Below are 18,894 nucleotides of genomic sequence, written 5' to 3' on the forward strand. Positions count from 1 at the left end.
TTTATTTAAATATGTAATCTACTTTAAAAAATAGTTGTATTGCTGGTAAATTCCATTCCCTAAAATACTAGTGAAACACCGGATCCAGATCTCAGAGTCCGCAGCCCAGAACCCAACAGATCCCATCAGATTCCATTAGATCCCACCAGAGATCTTGCCAGGTCTTGCCATATCAGTTGTTTTATTACATTTAAACTTAAATGGTGTATTTATAACAAAATAATCGACTTGACAACAACAGGCATACCCGATAAAACAATTTTAATAAACATGCATACAGCATATGAGAAGCAATTGGACAGGATAATTTTGCGTGCGCAACAGAGATCATGGAGTTAGGGCCAGAAACTGGGAACTAGTAGAGGCGCAGGTACTGCAGCGCCTGGCGACTCTGCATGGGATACAGCTCGCCCACGTTGTAGAGGAGGTCCACCACGTGGGTGGGTCGCAGCATCCTCCAGGGCATGTACTTAAGCGTCTTCTTGTCGCAGTGCACATCCTTCTCCGGCTCCAAGGGCAGTGGCAATTCGTTATACAGCATGCGGCCGTCCACACTGCGTTGCAAGGTGCAGGGCAGCCCGATCTGGTCGGCCAATCCCTTGAAGAGGATGGCCCGCTCGAACTGGCAGCCACTGCGCACCATGCCCAGTGGAATGAAGTTGGTGTGCAGCACGTGGCGCAGTTCTTGCAGGTGACAGCGGACAGTGTTTCGGCAGCACTCCTCCGTTGAGTTAAGGTCCAGAATCTTGAGATTCTCGCCCATGACGGCGTTCACCGCCTGGGCGATCAGCTTGCTCCGCTTGGCCACGTTCTCAAAGTCAATTGTGCGACGCACTCGCTCGGGATTCTCCACCAAGCCGTGCATCTGGGAAAAGTTACAATAAATCATATGTATAAGGTAGTAATGACAGGATGAGGTCAACCCACCGCTAGTGTCTGATTGAGTGCCTCCAAATACTGCGGCAAGTTGTTATCTCCAGGTCGCTTACAGTAGCCCCAACCTTGATCACCAGGCAAGTCCGTGATCGTGCTCAAGCAGCGCAGCGGCACGGCGATCACATCGTTCTGATTCGGCTTGGGACGATCAAAGTTCATTACCAGGACGGCATCCAAAGGCGAGCAATCGTTGCGCAGAATGTCCTGAAATTTGCGGAAGTCCTCAAACTTTCTGCGCGACACATAGAAATCCTTGCCGGCCGTGATGTCCGTGAAGGTGAGGCAGTTGCGAATGGCGAACTTCATCGTGGGACACTTGGACAGGATGCTCTCGATGGCCGGGCCCCAGGTGGAAATGCAAAAGGCGTGCTTCTGGAAATCCAACAATCTGGAATAGATGAAGGGTTCAAGTACACTCGAGTGACAAGCAGATTATATCTTACACTTCCATGATTCCACGGTCGATGTAGGCATCTATGAACTCGTTAAAGCGCGTGGTCTGTAGAATGAAGTTGGTCACCGAGGTCTTCACCAGATTGGACAGGGACTTGAGGGCCCGCTTCATGGAGGAGACTATGTAGTTGGCCAGCAATGTCTCACGCACTGGAGCCTCGTCGATCAGAGTGCACAGGCACCGGAAGATGTTGTTCACCAGGATGGAGTGGGCAAAGGAACGCTGCAATCACTTCAAGGTAAGGTTGGGAGATACACAATAATCTTAGACTAATCACCATTAGAAGCTGGGCAAGCTGCTCGGTAAGTGAACTATACTCGCCGAGGATCGTGCGGTATTCCTCGTTCTGGGCCAGGCTCTCGATGATCGTCAGCAGCGATAGGATGAGATCAATGGACAGAGTGGGCTGTCCCTGCGCAATGACCGCGGTGAGAACAACAGCGATGTCCTGCTCCTGCAACTGGGCAGCTGTCTCGCGGAAGGCAGCCACAAGAAGACGGGACAGAAACTCTCCCGCCTGCTCCCGAGCCTTTATAGCTACGTCCGGCGACATGAGGATGGCCACCAGTTTGCGAATTGCTCCCTCCTGATACGCGGCCACAATTCGACGCAGTGCTTCCGGATGGTGTGACATGCGATGCAGTCCCTGGATGACGAAGGCAGCCGGAGCCGGCTTGTTCTGCATTAAACAGGTGAGGAACATGTCTGCGATTTCGGCCTTGTGCATCCTTGGTAGGAACTGCTCGTACTGAGCCGTCTCAGCGAAAATCGATATGATGGTGCAGCGCATCTCCAGAGGCATCAGGTCCATGTGATTGCGCACCTGCTCGACAACCTGGTCGAACAGGTTCTGCTCGAAGAACAGCTTGGTCATCTTCTCGGATCGCAGAGCTGTGGCCAGAACCTCGATGACATCGGCAGCCTCCGGCCCCTGTGGACTCTCGCAGAACACCTTGACCAACTGCTCCAGCACGAAGTAGCAACGATTCAGTGCCTCGAAGACGCTATCGTCGCCAGTGTCCGCCAGCAGTGTCTTCAACGTTTTAAGGGCCGCCTTGCGAATCTCCTGGAACTCGTTGGTAACCTCACAGATAATACGATCCACCGGAAAATCCGGCTGAGTTGTAAAATCCAGCATTTGATCTGCACTCTGGACTAGCAGCATCCGATGCAGTGCCTCAATCGAGTTGAACACGGTGTCCGGATTCTCCGAGCTTATGAACACCAACTTAAATTTCTCCAGGAACTCGGTGGCCTCGACAATGCCATGTGCCATCTGGGGATCCTTCAGGCACACATTGAGTATATACGTCAAGTACTCGATGCAGAAGTCGTCCACCTCTTTCATGTAGAATCTGCACGCCAGCTCCAGGATCTGTTCCGCTTGTTCTGGCTCGTAGGTGGACATGTCCGTGTTGTCTAGCAGAGCAGTGAGCAAGTACAGAGCAAAGCGGCGGATCATCGTGTTCTCCGACGCGATGAACAGATCCTTCTCCAGCAGCAGCTCCAACAAGCGATGGGCCTTCAGCTCAAGCACATTCACATCCTGGCGGCGGGCAAAGTCCGTAATGTGACTGAAAATGGTCAGCAGGACGCACTCCTCCTTTGAGCTCAGGAGAAGCAGCGCCGTATCCAGCTTCTTGATCGGCACACTCACTTCCGTGAAGGACTTCTCCTCGGACTTGGTGCGATCCGGGTAAGTAGACTTCGCCTCGTAGACGCGCTTCGATATTCGCGACATGTTTGAAGAGATTTCGCGCGACACTAGGCTCTATTAGTATATTTTATATATGAAAATAAACATTTATCAAATGACAATTTCTCTCTAGCTAGCTTTTATTTTAAATATATGATTTTGGTACTACATTACGATATTTCTTAATTTGCGCCTTAATTTTCTAATTTTGAGCCTGAAAGTATGCAACAATATACATTTATTGACTGGTTAGTAATGGCGTAAACTATAATTGATCATCAGTTTTCGGAATTCGGAAAAAGAAGTTCCGAAAATCTGGAAATCTTTGTGTGGGTCAGCGATTTTGTATACATAATCCGTAATTGTGCATCAAATCCTAAGACGTGTCTGATATTTAGCCTAAACGTACATCAACCCCTTTGGGTAATTTCTTATCTGCCAGCTATATTTTTCATTTGGAAGATAAATCTTTGTTTTGTAATATCCCCCTTCCTCTTAGAAACCCACCCTTTGTAAAATCCCAATTGCTTCTAGAAAATGATGAGTAGAGCAAAAAATCGTATACTTGATTCTAAATATGGCTTTAAGTGCTATGCTAATTAACAGTTTTTATTAAAAAAAATGAATAACAGTTATACGCTCAGTTCACCAGCTTTAACGCAGCAAATGATGATATTAATATCATCATTAAAATATCGGAATGTTTGTTGAAACGAAAATGTGTGTGTATACATAATTCCGTTAAATTTAAAATGGAGCACAGCAATCGATAGGCAACGTTCACACCTATCGATCTTAACACCAGAAATACACTAAAAAATACATACGCATCATTTGAATTTGACAAGCGAACGGGGGTGGAATGAAGAGAAAGCAATAACGCGACGCTTGTTTGTCTCGCTATCGTTTGATGCAATTTGAAAACAGTTTTCAAGATTAAACCGTAAAAAACGGAAATCTAGTATTGGCTGCGGACCACATAAAACAGAATAAACTATTCGGAATGGCCAAACCAAAGGCGAAGGCGGGCGAGAAGGAAAAACCCAAAACCAAGGCAGCGGGAGGAAAAAAGCGTCCGGCGGCCACCAAAAAGTCTAAAAAGGATGGTGAGAAGGAAAACGAGGATCAGAGCGTGGCCACCACCTCCGACGCATCCGCGGAACTCATGTACGCGATAATGCGACAAGCCGAGCTCAAGGAATCCCTGCACAAGCGCTACTCAAAGGAGATGCAGCAACTGTACGCAAAGGTGAGTGGCGTCGGAATTCCTGTATGTTAAATCTGGGATTTTACGGTGTAACCCTGTTCATTTCTGACAGATGGGACACGAGTCCTTTCGCAATGCCTTCATCAACGTGTTGAAAGCGGTCCTGGGGGCTGAGGAGGGCAATGAGAACGCCAACATGGCCCTCAACTTCTGCGCCACTTTCGTCACCAGCTCAGATTCGGATGGTACTGAGCCCATGCTGGGCGATACCTTTCACTGGCTGCTTACGGTGAGTGTCTACTGTACCTACTGTGCTGTCGAATTGTGTTTCTTATGCTAGTGCCTTGTTTTCTCCGCCCCACAGACCTATTCGAGCAACCCGCACATACGTTATCGCATCTGTTACTTTGTGAATCTCATACTTAAAGAGCTCGGACCCAATGCCGCCTTAGATGACCACCAGTGCGATGATATACTGGAAGCAATGCTGGACCGGGTAAAGGATGTGTCCGCCAGTGTTCGCAAACAGGCCGTGTTGGCCATGCAGCGCCTTCAAAATCCAGACAATCCCAGCGACGTCGTCGTGGGCGCGTACATGTACCACCTCACCTCCGATCCCTCGCCCAACGTGCGTCAGTGCATCATCACGTGCATGGGCCGAAATTACATTACCATTCCGCACATCCTTGAGCGGCTTTGGGATGTCGATGAGAAGGTGCGCCGACACACTTACGTCAATATGTGCAACTACCCGGTACGCTCTTACAAGGTGGCCCAGCGGCTTACCGTGCTGGAGCAGGGACTTAACGATACATCGGCAACCGTGCGCAAAACAGTGATCAATTTCATGCTAAAGACGTGGATTGAATCCTACCAGCAAAACTACGTCGCTCTGATAGCGGCTCTCAAGCTGGACTCGAATGAAGAAGAGCTTCTGCGCTTCCGACGCGTGGCCAAGCAAATGCTTAGAGTGATCTTCGAGCAAACGGACCTCCGGCAACTCATCGATCAACTCCCGTTAAGCGATGACTGCGAGCTGCACCGCTGCATCCCACACGATTCAGTAACCGTAGAGCTGTTGTTATATTGGCAGTGTCTTAGCGAATATCTGGAGACGGAAGCGCCCGAAATCGAATCGCTGTTGCCGGAACTCAGTGTTTTCTGCACCTATATGGATAAGTAAGTCACAGAATCTAGTAATTGCCGCCAGTTGGTATTAAATGTATTCCGTTGTAGATTCTGTCAGTTTCAAAAGCCCGATATGGACAAATTTGCTCAGGTGGAGTTCCAGAACATGCTCCTCTCGCTGGTGGAGATATTAGAGACCTACGATCTAGGCGACGAGATCGGACGCGGAAATATGCGTCTGCTGATCACCAACCTGCTGAAAGACTGCCTATTAGACCACAAGATCGTGCGCGTGCTGGTGCGCTGCATGGAGCAACTGATCACTGATACTAACGATCGTATACAGTATTTTATCGAGATCATATACGAGTTGTGTGAACTGAACAACAAGCAGAACGACCTGATTCACGATCGAAGTTTGATCAATAAGTTGCTGGACGACTTGGACACTCCACTAAAGATGAAGATCTCTTCCCTGAAAGTTAAAATTCTTGAGTTGGAAGAACTGGAGGGTAATTATGTGCGCCAGAGGGAGTACATTCGGGCGCAGTCCGTAAACGATGAAAAGATCGCTGTCACCGAAGAGTACACCGAACTAATTAGGCCGCTGCTGGAGAAGCACGGCGTGATTGAAATGCCCGCCCGCCCGAAGCTCTCCAAGCAAGAGCGCGTGCTGAAGGGTCTCTACATCTCCTACTACATGACCGCATCGCCGCACGTCCACAAGCTGACGCCAAGTCTTTGCCAGCTGTACAAGGACTTCATTTGCCGTTACCTACCGTGCGCCGAAGTAGACATCTTTGAGTGGTCCATTAAATGCGGAACCACCTTTAGCATTTTCTACGAGTCCTACAGCAGGGAGGTCTTCGAGGTGGTGGTGGTGCAGTTTTGCAAAAACAACAACGTCCGTCTGTGCGAAGCGTCGGCCAATTGCATTTTAGAGCTACTGGATCGCTATGGTGTGGATTACTTCAACGATCTTAACCAGACCGGATGTTCGCTGTCAAAGACAAAGCGGCGACAACTGTACACGATGCAGGAGATATACGATGACGACGATGGCAGTCAGTCGCAGAACAACGAGCAGAATAGTGACATCCTCGTGGTACTGGGACACTATTTGGAGCGAGTGCAGCACAGAGGTGTGGGGATGGCAATCGTTCGCGGCCTCTGTCGCTTAGTGCTCCGAGGCCACGTCGACGATCGCACGGATGTGTTGGAACTACTGCTCAAGCGGTACTTTAACCCAAACACCGAGCCCGTTATCAACCAGGTGCTGGGCTTATTCTTTGAAGAGCTGAGACGCCTGAACAAGCATAATCTCCTACAGCCGTGCTTCCTACCCACCGTTTGGACCTGCAACTTTGACTCGCCGCTTCACGGCGTCCAACCCGAACACTTGACCAAGTTCTTCATCGAAATGACCGTGCAGGAGATGAGCACGCCACAAACGAATATCCACAACAAAATAGCGATAAGTTTTTTGCAATACATTCAAAACTACTTTACGGAGCGCAAAGATATGTGCCGTCTACTGGCCAAGGAGCTAACAAATCTCGCAATAAACGTTTTCAACGGTCCGGAGGTGAAGGCTGAACTACTTGCGCTGGCGGATAATCTGATTGCTGTAAGTACTCCTTTGTGAATCCCTTAATATTCTGGGCTTGCTTACCTGACTCCTTTTGATTTTCAGAGCGAATTAGATCCGCGCATGATCAAGTGCATTGAGAACTTCAAGCTGGTGGTAAACGGCAGTTTCAATCCGCCACCTCGTCGGAATCGGGATGAAGGCGAAAGTGATGAAGAGTATGAAACGGCTACTGTGACCACCGCAGAATCGGAAACTGCAGTGCCAGCACAGTCGCAAGCTCCTGTTACCGAAGAATCTCCGAACGATGTGACGCAACCTGCTGCCATAACCGCAGTAGACGCTACTGAAACTCCAAAAGCAGCCGAACCGCCAGCGCCAGTCCCGGAACCCATTGTAACCACCTTTGGGAAAGATAACATTGTGGGAATACGTCACCTGCGTCGCTCAATGGCCATAAGCCATTCAGAAGCCGAGAGTTTGTTAGGACCGCAGTCTCCCAGTACAGAGGAAAGCACTGAGTCGGAAGCGGTAGAGACATCCAAGCGAAATTTACGCCAGCCGCAAATGAGACGTCGCCTCGAAATGGCGATGGCCCGGTCGTCGAAGACACCGGAAAAGCAGCTCTCCACTGAGGAAGAATCATCCGACGAGGAGATAAGCGAAAGTCCAAATGCAGCAAACAAGGTAAGAGAAAGGCTCTTCTTCATACAACCACAGTCTTTAACATTTAATTTCTCTTTAAGTCAAACGATTCAGAGGTGATCGAAGCATCGCCCACTGCCGCCTCACCCAGTCCCAAAGGAGGACACGAAGCCAGCTACCTACGCATCCGCTCGCTGCGCATCAGAAAAGCCGCCAGCACTTCCATATCCCAGTCCACGCCCAACCCAGTTAGCAAAGTGAGTATGAGGCGCTTGCGCTTGCAGCTCTAGGCACTCCCAAAGGACATACGCACCACCTACTCGCTGTTTAGTTTAAGAGAAAAGTTGCAATCGGCATTAACAATCAACAAATGTTTTTAAAACTAAACACAAATTGTAGTTTCCTTTAAGAGCTTTAGAATTAGTGATGCACCACTTGCTTCGCTTTGCAATTGGAAAGCTGTACTATAGAAAGCACAATAATCTCACATCGCAAAAGGGTATTTTTTACATTATTTTTTTCGTTTTAATTATCATCAGCGAAAGGTCGTTCATCTGGAAACGCCTCTAAGAAACGGACGGAAAAGAGTGCTGAGGCGAAGTCCGTCAGATTCCAACTCCCGATCACTACGGTCCAGTGATACAACGGCTCTCTCTTCGCCCCGCGTTTCGCCGCGGCGGAAGCAGCAACGCCTAGACAACAGGAGTACCCGGCGACAGCAGATGGCCAAAAACACGAACAGTCCCACAGACAGCACCTCATCGATCAAGGAGAACCAAGTACCTCCTGTGATTGTTATTCAGCTGGACTCGACAACAGATTCAGAGTCTGAAGCTAAACCAGAGTCAACGAAACCCAAAAAGACGATCAAGAAGACGATATCTCTAATACGATCCCGCCCCAGCTCCAGCACCCCAAAGGTGACCACGCGAAACGAGGCGCGCGCACAGCGGATAAATTCCAAAGTCATGACCCGTAAGCGGATGTCCCTGGAGATGAACCTCAGTGGCGGCCAACTGCAAGTTTCCACGCCGAAGCGCGTGACGCGGGCAGTGGCTTTGTCCATGAGCACGGACGGCAAGCGCAGCAGCAGCAGGCGGAAATAGCGTCAGCCCAAACTCATTCTGATAGTTTCACGTTGTGTGTTTTGTGTTCGTTCGTTAGCGTTAAGTTGCGTACCCGTTTGTTTGTGTAAAATATGTATAAATTATGTAGTAGTATAAAGTATAAAAATAAATCGTTAAATAATTTAACATGAAAATTACTGATGGCCGTATATTAAATGTTTATAATTTATTGAAAATGTCTACATATGTGCATAAATGTATATTTGATGCTGGTTACTTGCATGCAGACCAAGCATGCGTGAATAAGTACATGCTGAGATTCTATAGATCCGAATGAAGGCAGCCAATGCCGAGCAGTGATTACGTTAGTTCCAAATTACTTAAGCCTATCCCATGCTTAGCCTACAAATTAGAAACGATAGTTATGAGGTTAAGGCAACGGCGGTCGTTGAAACCAGATCATGGCGATCCAGAAGTGGGGGCCTTAAAGGAGTATTTAAAGTTTAAGGCCATTTAGTTTGTGGGCCGTTGTGTGTAGATCCCATTCGTGCTGCTGCAGCGCCTCGAAGGAGGCTTCGAGGCTGAGATTGGCCTCGCTAACCAGGTTCTGCAACTTGATGAGCTTGATAGACTTGTGCACGTCCCAGTTGATGAACTCCAGGGCACCCAAGCAACGATTTGGCGTGCTCTGTGAAATAAACAATTGATTAGATGATATCTGCTTCTTAATGCACAGTGAACTCACATCTTTGCCGAGCACTTTCACCATGATGCGCACTTCGTCCGAGTCCACACCTCGTTCGCAACCCTTGGGCTTCTTGTCAGAGAACTCCAGCAGGTCCTCACAGCTCACCGAATTGGAATCCGCCAGTCGGGCGGCGGTGGCTGCAAAGTATTCTGCTTCAGTTTGGGGCTTGACAGAAGCCCCTCCTGTTTGGTTGCTGGTTAGGCTGGTTTCGGCAATGGACTTTCTGTTCATGGCCATGTTCACGGAGGCTCGAACCTTCTTGAATAGGGCATTTCCAGCCAGCTCATTGTCCACACTTGAGAAACGACTCACTTCCGACGCAGTCTCTGTTGACGGCAACGCGTCTGGTTGGCTGTGCTCCGATTCCAAAGCGCTGCAACTGCTGCCTGGAGTGGCAGTGCGACGACTGCTCTCGATGTCCAGGTTACGAAGCTCGTCATCGTTCACATACAGGCCGGATATCTGAGTGGCCTCAAACTCGGCGTCTTTGCCCTTGTTGTAGTGCTCCTTCTGAATGGAAAAGTTGTAGAATCCGTCGGTAACATCCGGCGACTGCAGAATGCCCTCCTTACTGGTGTCAGCTTCCAGGATGGACTCGAACTGCAGCGAAGCTGTATCCGTTAATCCGGCAGCATCCGCGGGTGTCAGCTTATCCAAGTTCTGGTAGGTGTGTGCAGATTCCTTACCGACTGTCGGCATGTTCTCGTATTCCCGCTCCGAAGGTAGCGATGGACGTCGCATGCCACTCGGCCGGACAGCAGCCACTACTTCGATGGCTCGTCCTGGCTGTGGCTGGGAAGAGGTGGAGATCTCCGGTGATTTCCCAGCCTCGTCACCGAAGTCCGTCAGCTTGCTGAGGGTGCGTTGCAGACCGTTGGCTGGGATTATCAACGGATACTTGCGCACATGCCGCTTGGTGCTGGTCTTCACCTGCTTTTTGCCCTCGCGCGGCGGCAAGGGTATGGGGTTCGGCGACTCCGGCTCCGGAAGCTGTTCTGTCGGATGTGCCTCGGGAAACTTGTAGCTGCCGTGGGTCATGTAGCTGGGACTCTCGCAAGCCTCCAACGAATTCGAGTTCTCGTCATTGTGCCGACTCAAGCCGGCGGCCAGTTCCGCCTTGCGCACCCGCTGGGTGGCACCCCGAGTGGGCAATGTCATTGGGCGCTGCGACTGGTGAAGGCTTTGCAGATCGAACTCGTCGGTGTCCAGGTGGCGGAGCAAGGTGGCCGCCGGGCTGGGACCAATATCCAGCAGGGCCTTGCGCTCGATCAGGCTGTTGTAGGCCTCCAGTCCCTCCTTGCCGATCAGCGACTATTTTGGCGGGGTGGGAATAAAGTGAATGGAAATGAAATTGTACAAAATGATAATGTAGGGATACAAAACAATAATAACTAAAGCATAGGGGAAGTGAATGAAGCCTAAACAATCGCAAGACCCAACGCCAGAAATATTGAAATTCAGAATTAGTTTTTTTATTGAATCCCTTTAAATATGCACAACAATTTCGTTTTTGATTACCAATTAACTTGTTTGGTTCTTAGAATTCAAACTCTTTTGTTTTTTAAATAGTTGTCGCTTAGTTAAATGTAGTTTAGTTTACTTTTGGGGTTTCTTGTATAATACTCGAGTAAATTTTGGTTTTAATTTTAGTTTAATGTTCTCTGGGTTGAAACGCTTCAAACGCATAGTTTAGAATATCATGTTTCGCAATGCTTACATTACGGCCTTCGTACTAAATATTTGTATACATATAATTAGGTTGATTTAGATTTAGGTAGGTGTATATATAATCTGTATATAATATTCTCATTTTAATGTTATCCATAAATGCATAGAATGCGAAAATCTTTTAGTAAGTTTAATTCATATAATATATTCTTAGTGAGGTTATCAAAAACGTTCGACACTTTGCAGCCGTCGGCAATTCAATTGAAGGTTATTTTAGTTTTGCTTTCGGTTTAATTTTGGTTAGTATGCCAATACTTAACTCTTCAATCTTCAATCTTAAAGATACTTAGGGTTCGACACTCTAGTTAAAGTGAGCGTAAATGCTTCTCTTGGTTTCGGTATCGTCTAACTTGTTTGGTTTTGGTTTTGGTTTAGGTTTTTGCTTTTGGTTTCGCTTTAGCTTTGGTTTCATAAAAAATGCAAGCGTCAGGATATGGCACATAATCCGTACGGGATTCTTGCTCCGACGAATGTCTTTGGATGTGGACAAGTTGTGAGGATTGTCAACAGTTTTGTGTGGGTGACTGTCTGTCTGTCTAGTTGTTTTCAGTGTCTGTGTGTGACTTATAACTGCCGTGGGCTCTAAGGACTCAGCTCTCACCGGCAATGGATAATACCCTGTCTAGTTGGATTCCCCTCAAAAAGTGTAGGTGTTTCGTGTTTGTCGTGTGCCTTGCAATACTGTTTTCGACAACCAAGCTCTTGTTGGGTTTCATTTTATAAAATTCTTGAACATTTTCTATTCCGTTTGGAAGCCATTATCTTTGTTATATATGCTAGTTTGTAGTGAAAAGTTGAAGAAACGTTTGGTATATTGACGTAAGGCTATTAATTTATTTTCTGTTTGAGAAATGCGGAGAAAACTTTCGCGGTGTTAGCTTTTTCAAATTAGATAGAATTTGATGAATTAGGGCCTTTTACAATTAGTTTCAGAAGTCCAAATCTAAATACAGACCACTATATTTCCACATACTTTATCGAACTGGAAAAAGAAAACCGCTTTTATTGATACAATAGAGTTTAGCTGTTGGTGATGATGAACCGTGTGATAGATGATGTAATGGAAGTTTGGAAGGTATGCAGCTGATCTGCACATCATTATTATCTGTTCTGAGAGGTCTTCGGTGTTTTCCTATAAGGCACACTCTCATCTCGCTTCAAAAAATTCAAATCCAAAAAATATATAATCTATTCGCTGTAAATACTTCTACAATTTACTCTTCGACGCCAACACTCTACGCTCCCTTCCTCACACACAGACAGTAGCACAAACACAACATCGCCAAGCTCCTTGCGGAGCATCCATTCGTGACCACGACTTTCCGGATTCAATTCGCATCTCTCCATCTCCTCATCGCCATCGCCTAATCGGACATCACATTGCCAAACAGTAAATTGAGAACGTATTTCAGCATTTTCCTTAGTTATGGAGCCGGACTGGGCGGAATTCGCGGCGCCACGAACTCGCGTCGGAACTGGAACTCATCCCCGCTCTCGGTGCTCGACGAGGAAGAGCTATCACTAGATCTTCGGGCCGAAACTGCTCCACCAACCGCTGCTGTGATAATCGATGCTGTGGGCAGCGACTGCTGCTGGTGCACCTGTCGCCAGTGCATCTCGTGCTGCTTTACCGCCGATGCATGTATCTTCTCCGGCCAGTGGAATTCCGTGGGTCGCTGGGGCTTCGCTACCTTGTTATTCGGCGTCTGTAGGGAGCCCACAGAAAGCTGGCGCTGTTTCAGTTCTTCGGGCGAACTTCCCACGAAGTTGGTGGAAGTGGGACTCTTTCCCGTCAGACGACTAATATCGAACTCGTGCAGCGCAGCTCCACCGCTCATTGGTCGCTGTATAGTGGTTCCGGCTCCTGGCCTGTAGGTGGCCTGCACTGCCGACGAAGCAGCTGAAGACGAGCCCGACCCGGATCCGGGCAATTCGGATCCATTTAAAAGATAACTTGGCTTTTGACTAGAACTCAAATAACTCGCTTTGGCCATGTTGTAGTTATTGCCCGGACCACGACCTCCAAAATCGTAAATGCGCTCGTCGTATTGGAACTGCTCATACCCACCACCCATAACACCAGGTCCTCCTCTGTGAAAGCTGCGTCTTTGCCCTCCAATATTATAGTGCGGCGCCGATTTGATGCTCGAATTGGATCCGTACATTTGTCGAGGTGATATGATAACCTCACGTTCGTCGTGGCATGCGGACTGCACCTGTCGATTCATTCCCGCCCGGCGCCGTCTTCCCAACGACGAATTCGAGCTGGCCGCCACTCTGGCGCGGATGTCGCACTCGGAACGGGCCAGGCTTGGCTTGACAGGCTCCTCGCCGCTGGATGAACTCGAGTCCAGGGTCATTGGATTGTAACTTAATCGCCTTAGAGTGCGAGCTCTGATCGAACGGGGCTTATACGAGGCGGAGCGTCGTGGCAAAGGCGGCTGCTGCTCCAACCTCACTTGTCGCTGGATCACGCCCCTCTCCCGCTGGGGCGGTTCAGAGAGAACCGGTGAAATGGGATGGAAGCTCTCATTGAATGATGTTGAACGCTGGCGGTAGCCCTTGGATCCCATGTAAACAGAGCCACTGCTAGCATTCAAGCCCACTCCGGACTTAATGGGCGAGGCGCTGGCCAGCATCTGCTTGGTGGCTCCGTTTCCGAATCTCTCGTAACCGAGCTCATCCTTGAGGCTGGCATATCCTCCTGACATAACCACTGGTGGCGCGCTAAATAGGGGCTCGCCCTTTAAAGGAAAATGAAAACTTTCCTGAGGACTGTAGCTGGACTTTTGACTGCTACGACGCGACAACGAGATGTTGGTGTCGCGCGAGGCGAATCCCGTGTCTGGAGTGCTCGACCGTTTGTCATCCATAGGCTTGGGATCGATGGGGGCAGCGGCGCTTACCAGCTGGGCCTGGTTATGCATGTACTGAAGGTGCTTGTCTAGGTGACTGGTGGCCGCATTAAAATCGAACATGGTTTGCACGCCGTTGCTGTAGCTGTACACCGCTGACTTTAGGCTTCCGGTAGCACTGCTGATCCCGTCGTCCAGACTGGCCATGTGCGGCAGCTGGTCGTTAAGGATCGTGTCGTTGGAGTCGCTTTTATCTAACTCTGTGTAGGTGTGCATGAAGTCCAAGTTGAGCGCTTTCAGTGTGTTTTCAATGTCCATGATATTGTCGTCAATACTCTTCGGCGGCTGTTCATCCGCGCACTCACGTTCCAGATTTAATGGCCTGCTAAGGATCTCGCGCGACTTTTGAAATAGAAAATCGGAGCTCTCCTTGTCAAAGATGGGTACACGTAGATCGGTGCTGTTTTTAATTTCGCTCAGCGAACGGAAACGCTGCTCGGTTCAATGGAGGAGCAAAACGAGAAAACAACCAAAACAAAATGCCAAACGCAAACGCAAAAGGGGAAATGAAAGGGCAACGATGTAGATGAAGGAGAAAGAGCAAAGTATAGACAAAACTCAAGGATTAGAATCCATTTTAAAACCGGAGATCGGTGGCATAGCAGTACTGGGTAACTAAACTGATTGCACTCTTTAAAGGGCTCACCTGTATATCCGGAATGCTCTGCAGTTCCTCGGTGAAATTCTTTTTTTTGGAAAATGGCGAAGCATTCCCATGGGTGGGCGTGTGGGCAGAGCCGCTGGCTCCTAATCCACCAGCCTTGTCACCGCTTCCGTTATTACTCAAGTGCGGAAACCTGAAACTAAATTTGCGCTTAGGACTGTGGATGACAGGTGTCTGATCAGAGACCAGATCAATCATCGACCTAAAACAATAAGCGTTTTAATTAAAGTTTATTTAACAAATATTTAGAGTGTCCAACTCACCTAGCACTAATTTCGTTGGCTATCTCGATGGCATGGTTGAGAATCTTTTCATCCTTCACAGAAATAGGTTTCACAGTTCCCGACGATTTCTTTTTCGAGAGCGTGGGCAGCAGTCCATGGCCATGTTTATTACCATTGGTGTCACCACTTTTTTGACCCAATTTGGCGGACATTTCCGTAATCTCATTTTTACTGTTCACATGATCAAATCCGGGCGACTTGGGATGACTGCCTGTAGCAGCGCTTATCGATCCAAACATCGAGTTAATCTCGTCTAGCAGCGAGGGCCCAAAGTCCAGCTTGTCAGCCGCTATCTCATCATCGGATATCTCGTGGTATTCATGAGGATCATCTACAATACTTCGAGAGGTGGGACGCCAGCCCGTTTCCGAATGGACACTCTTACCATCCGCACCATAGTTGTTGTTGTGCAGGCCAAACTCCAGTTCATCGTCTCCTCTGTTAAGAAAGAACGGATTTGTAGACCCGCTGGCAAAGTCGAATGAACTCTGGCCGTTGGTGGCTATCAGCTTAGGCGTGTGTTCGGCGGATGGAATGAATGTGGGGTTCATGGAGGTGCCCATGGCGCCTCCGCTGTTGGCACCCTCTGGGAAATACCCGCTAGCAGTCTGAAGAGAGTCGGGACTCGTGGGCGTGGGCGGCAGTAGGAGAGGTGTTTGTTCAATGTCCTCCGAGGGTTTGTAGGGCGTCACTATCTGCTTGGGCACGTGATTGTACTGAAACAAATAGTAAACAATTACATATTAGTAAACGGAAGGAAATTGTCTGGATCACAGGACTCACATTCTGCGAACTTCCTAGGAATGCGATGTCTCCAAATGTTGCTCCATCAATACCAACGTGGCCGGTGTGCTTAAAGTCGTTCTGTGGCTTCGATATCATCTCGGTGCGCAGCTTGCGCTTGCTGATTCTGTGGTCACTCACCCGGCTAAATGAATCACGCGTGGAGCTGGGCAGACCTTCGAGGAATGCCACAGTGTTGGAGGGGTTGAAGTAGCCTGTCTTGCCAGTGCTAAGCACTCCTTTCCAGAAGGGTGTGCCCGTGTTGCGGTCTAGAACGCTTATAATATCGCCCTGGCGATAAAGTAGATGGTCCTTTTTGGGTTCTGTGCAATTCACTACAGCTTTAAGCTGCTCAGGCTTCATATCGGGCAGTTGGTCATAGATTTCACCGAAGCGCGGTCGCTTGGCAGCGTCATCCTGCCAGCACTTCATCATCAATGTATAATACTCGCTGGGACAGCAGTCGGGCTGTTCAAGCCGCTGGTAGTTGGGTGCATCAATGGCCTCGAGGATCTGCAAGCCGGTAAGTGCCGCCCAGGGCTGAAAGCCGTAGGAGAACATTTCCCATAGGCACACTCCAAAGGCCCACACATCTGAGGCGTTTGTAAACCGCAGATAATTTATACACTCGGGCGCACACCATGCGATCGGCAGCTTTAAATTCACGTTGAAGTTGGTCTTGTAGTAGTCCTTGCCCACGCCCAGTGCCCGCGACAGGCCAAAGTCGGAGATCTTGACCTTGTCCTTGCTGAAGACTAAAATATTTCGCGCCGCCAGGTCTCTGTGGATGAGGCGCTTCTGTTCCAAGTAGCGCATTCCATTGCAGATCTGTAAGGCGAACTCACAGAGCGTGGGAATGGTGAGGAAACTGACTCTCAGTCCCGAATCCTTGAGACATTCCAACAGTGATCTCAGATGGGCGAGCTCAGTGACCAGCATGAGGGAGTCAGTGGCCAGGACAACGCCGTATAGGCGCACGATATTCTCGTGCTCGATGGAATGCATAATGGCCGCTTCCTTAAGGAACTCCATGGGATTTGACTGCATGCGCTCTCGGCACAGACACTTAATAGCCACTTGGATCTGTCAAAGATGGACGATAACAATTTTGAAGTTGGTGAAAACTGATCTGGACTCACCCGTTCGCTGCCATTGGACCAGACTCCCTGTTGGACGATCCCAAATTCGCCGGTTCCCAACTGTTTGTTTACACTAATGGAGTCCGCCGGTATTATGTGCTTGTTATTGGGCACCTTGCTCGGAGAACTGGCTCCGTTCTTGGCGGCCAGAGAGGAGCATGCAGAGGCACTGCTGCCATCCAGCGCCAGTTGACTTCCACCGCCGGGCGCCTCTTCCCGCTTAACCATAGTGCCAGGCGCCTGCAGCAGACGCTTGATCTTGCTGAGGTAGCTGTGGGGAAAATGCTTCTCGTAGAACTTACGCAGCCTCCGGATTTCCGGGCGCGAGAGCCCGATGAAACGTAAATCCTCGTCCGCTGCATACTTAAATTGGGCCGCGTTCGTTATTTTCAATTCGTTTCTGCGGGGAGTAAAAAGTATAATGAGTTAGTTCGGTTGAAGACAGGGGGGAAGTGCTTCCGCTTTTTGGGTCACTCACTTGACGGCATTGTAGTACTGCTGCAGTTCGGACTCAGTGAGGAATTCGTATAAATCAATTTGTGGATACTCTGGAACGGGGGAATGTACAAAAATAAACACATTAAGATCGTGGGTATATATTATATAGATACTATATAAGCGACCGCACAAGACCAAATCTCGGGGGCCCTTATCTTTGAAGTGAAGAGCGAGTAGGGGGAATACCCTATGCAATAAATAACTTCTTTAACGATCGATCCGCCAACGCAGATGGTTTTTTGAATATGATAAAATAAAACACACACATCTCCTGAATACCCAAAAGTTCTGCCCCCGTCCCCCCACCATCCCCACCATCCTCTCACACAGGAGTACGTGAGCACATTGACACAGAATTCCGATTGCCTTATTTTATACCCTACACTCTCTCATAAAATGTATACAACCCTCACCCAGTTCCTCCTCTTGAAGGTGAGTTTTTCGGAAGTTTTATGATTTTATGTCAAAATATCTAACTAGATGTGCCACTCCAATTGAATCCTAACCAGAACCTAATGTTCATATTAAGTAATCTATTTGGGTGGATAAAAGTTAAACTTTCATTGGTCGTACTGTTTACGTACGTTGAATTAGTCTGATTGATCCAATTACAAATTATTTTAGTGTCATAGGCAAACTAAGTTAAGAAGAGTATCTGATAGTCGCGTCGCCAGATTCGAAGGTTCTTTCTTGATGTCGCTGCACCCGCATTTGTCATCCGGCTGCAAGGGGCCATTGTTTGTCCTCTCCGGAGTTGACACAGTGGGTGGGCAAGGGGTAGGTTGGAGTGGGAGTGGAAGCGGCACTGGGATGCGGGGTGGAACTTAAGCAACAAATGCATGTACACAGATTGCGGAGCTGATATCGTCCCGGGAATTTCATGGGCGATTACTGAGTCATTCGGTTTGGGACCGGGAGCTCGCTCTAGTTTCCGGCGCCGCCCCGATTCCCGTTCCCTCTAATCCCGGCCGCACTTTCCCGCAGGACTTCGCTGTCCTTGAATATGCAAAATAAAATCGATCGGCCAATACATACACGCACACACACACTCGCACACGCAGGCGGAAGCCTCATCGCAACTACGTAGCAGGAAACTGCAGTTGGAAGTCGTTATTCTTGCACTTTTCACATGTCACCAACGAGTTCATATTATTAGCCGCACAATAAGACAATTTTCCAGTTTTAAACAGCTCTTTTTCTGTCAAACTTACCCATTTTACACTCGCGTGTGCGTCTGCATTGTTTTTTGTTTTTTTGCTGCAATAAGTATGACCGTCACGCGGAGTCGGCTCAATTACCAGGCCCCAGTGCTGGAAAATGATATGTTCGACGTTGTAACGGTTTGGCGGGATTTTAAATTTCAGTACTTCTCAATTAAATTGTTTTATTCTTATTTTTAAATTTTCTGAACTTT

At 48.5% G+C, this 18,894-nt stretch overlaps 3 protein-coding genes across 4 annotated transcripts; 1 reads left to right on the forward strand and 2 right to left on the reverse strand.

Moving 5' to 3' along the window:
* Positions 1–294: 294 nt before the first annotated feature.
* On the reverse strand, positions 295–3,206 carry LOC6734260. Its single transcript, XM_016182187.3, has 4 exons — positions 1,668–3,206; positions 1,380–1,612; positions 928–1,324; positions 295–865 (listed from the first exon to the last, which is right to left on the reverse strand). Exons 1-4 carry the CDS (start codon positions 3,129–3,131, stop codon positions 356–358), a joined length of 2,604 nt encoding a protein of 867 aa, XP_016027306.1. The 5' UTR covers positions 3,132–3,206; the 3' UTR covers positions 295–355.
* Positions 3,207–3,850: 644 nt separating this feature from the next.
* Positions 3,851–8,918, forward strand: LOC6734261 (condensin complex subunit 3). The gene is made up of 7 exons (XM_002081254.4): positions 3,851–4,335; positions 4,406–4,582; positions 4,658–5,472; positions 5,530–7,048; positions 7,115–7,696; positions 7,756–7,911; positions 8,194–8,918. Exons 1-7 carry the CDS (start codon positions 4,090–4,092, stop codon positions 8,758–8,760), a joined length of 4,062 nt encoding a protein of 1,353 aa, XP_002081290.2. The 5' UTR covers positions 3,851–4,089; the 3' UTR covers positions 8,761–8,918.
* LOC6734262 (activated Cdc42 kinase-like) lies at positions 8,916–18,830 on the reverse strand. Of its 2 annotated transcripts, XM_016182186.3 has the most exons (8): positions 18,692–18,829; positions 17,461–17,530; positions 16,983–17,382; positions 15,844–16,926; positions 15,040–15,776; positions 14,759–14,978; positions 9,467–10,780; positions 8,916–9,409 (listed from the first exon to the last, which is right to left on the reverse strand). In XM_016182186.3, the coding sequence occupies exons 1-8, from the start codon at positions 18,693–18,695 to the stop codon at positions 9,218–9,220; spliced, it is 4,020 nt and encodes a 1,339-aa protein (XP_016027307.1). In that variant the 5' UTR covers positions 18,696–18,829; the 3' UTR covers positions 8,916–9,217. The 2 variants fall into 2 exon arrangements, with proteins under 2 accessions (XP_016027307.1, XP_039148430.1); XM_039292496.2 differs by lacking the exons at positions 8,916–9,409; positions 9,467–10,780 and adding an exon at positions 10,920–14,544 and having other exon boundaries at positions 18,692–18,830.
* Positions 18,831–18,894: the final 64 nt, after the last annotated feature.

The sequence above is a fragment of the Drosophila simulans genome, chromosome 2R (genome assembly GCF_016746395.2).
Source record: "Drosophila simulans strain w501 chromosome 2R, Prin_Dsim_3.1, whole genome shotgun sequence".
NCBI lineage: Eukaryota > Metazoa > Arthropoda > Insecta > Diptera > Drosophilidae > Drosophila > Drosophila simulans.

What these genes read in the sequence shown, in the direction of transcription:
- LOC6734262 (XM_039292496.2), bottom strand. An exon ending in GGTCCAATGGCAGCGAACGG is followed by an intron (nt 16,927 to 16,982) that starts GTGAGTCCAGAT and finishes CATCTTTGACAG; the next exon opens with ATCCAAGTGGCTATTAAGTG. An exon ending in TCCTAGGAAGTTCGCAGAAT is followed by an intron (nt 15,777 to 15,843) that starts GTGAGTCCTGTG and finishes TATTTGTTTCAG; the next exon opens with TACAATCACGTGCCCAAGCA.
- LOC6734260 (XM_016182187.3), bottom strand. Translation starts at nt 3,131, where the DNA reads ATGTCGCGAATATCGAAGCGCGTCTACGAGGCGAAGTCTACTTACCCG. An exon ending in AGCTTGCCCAGCTTCTAATG is followed by an intron (nt 1,613 to 1,667) that starts GTGATTAGTCTA and finishes AAGTGATTGCAG; the next exon opens with CGTTCCTTTGCCCACTCCAT. An exon ending in GACCGTGGAATCATGGAAGT is followed by an intron (nt 1,325 to 1,379) that starts GTAAGATATAAT and finishes CATCTATTCCAG; the next exon opens with ATTGTTGGATTTCCAGAAGC.
- LOC6734261 (XM_002081254.4), top strand. Translation starts at nt 4,090, where the DNA reads ATGGCCAAACCAAAGGCGAAGGCGGGCGAGAAGGAAAAACCCAAAACC. An exon ending in TGCAGCAACTGTACGCAAAG is followed by an intron (nt 4,336 to 4,405) that starts GTGAGTGGCGTC and finishes CATTTCTGACAG; the next exon opens with ATGGGACACGAGTCCTTTCG. An exon ending in CGCCCAACCCAGTTAGCAAA is followed by an intron (nt 7,912 to 8,193) that starts GTGAGTATGAGG and finishes AATTATCATCAG; the next exon opens with CGAAAGGTCGTTCATCTGGA.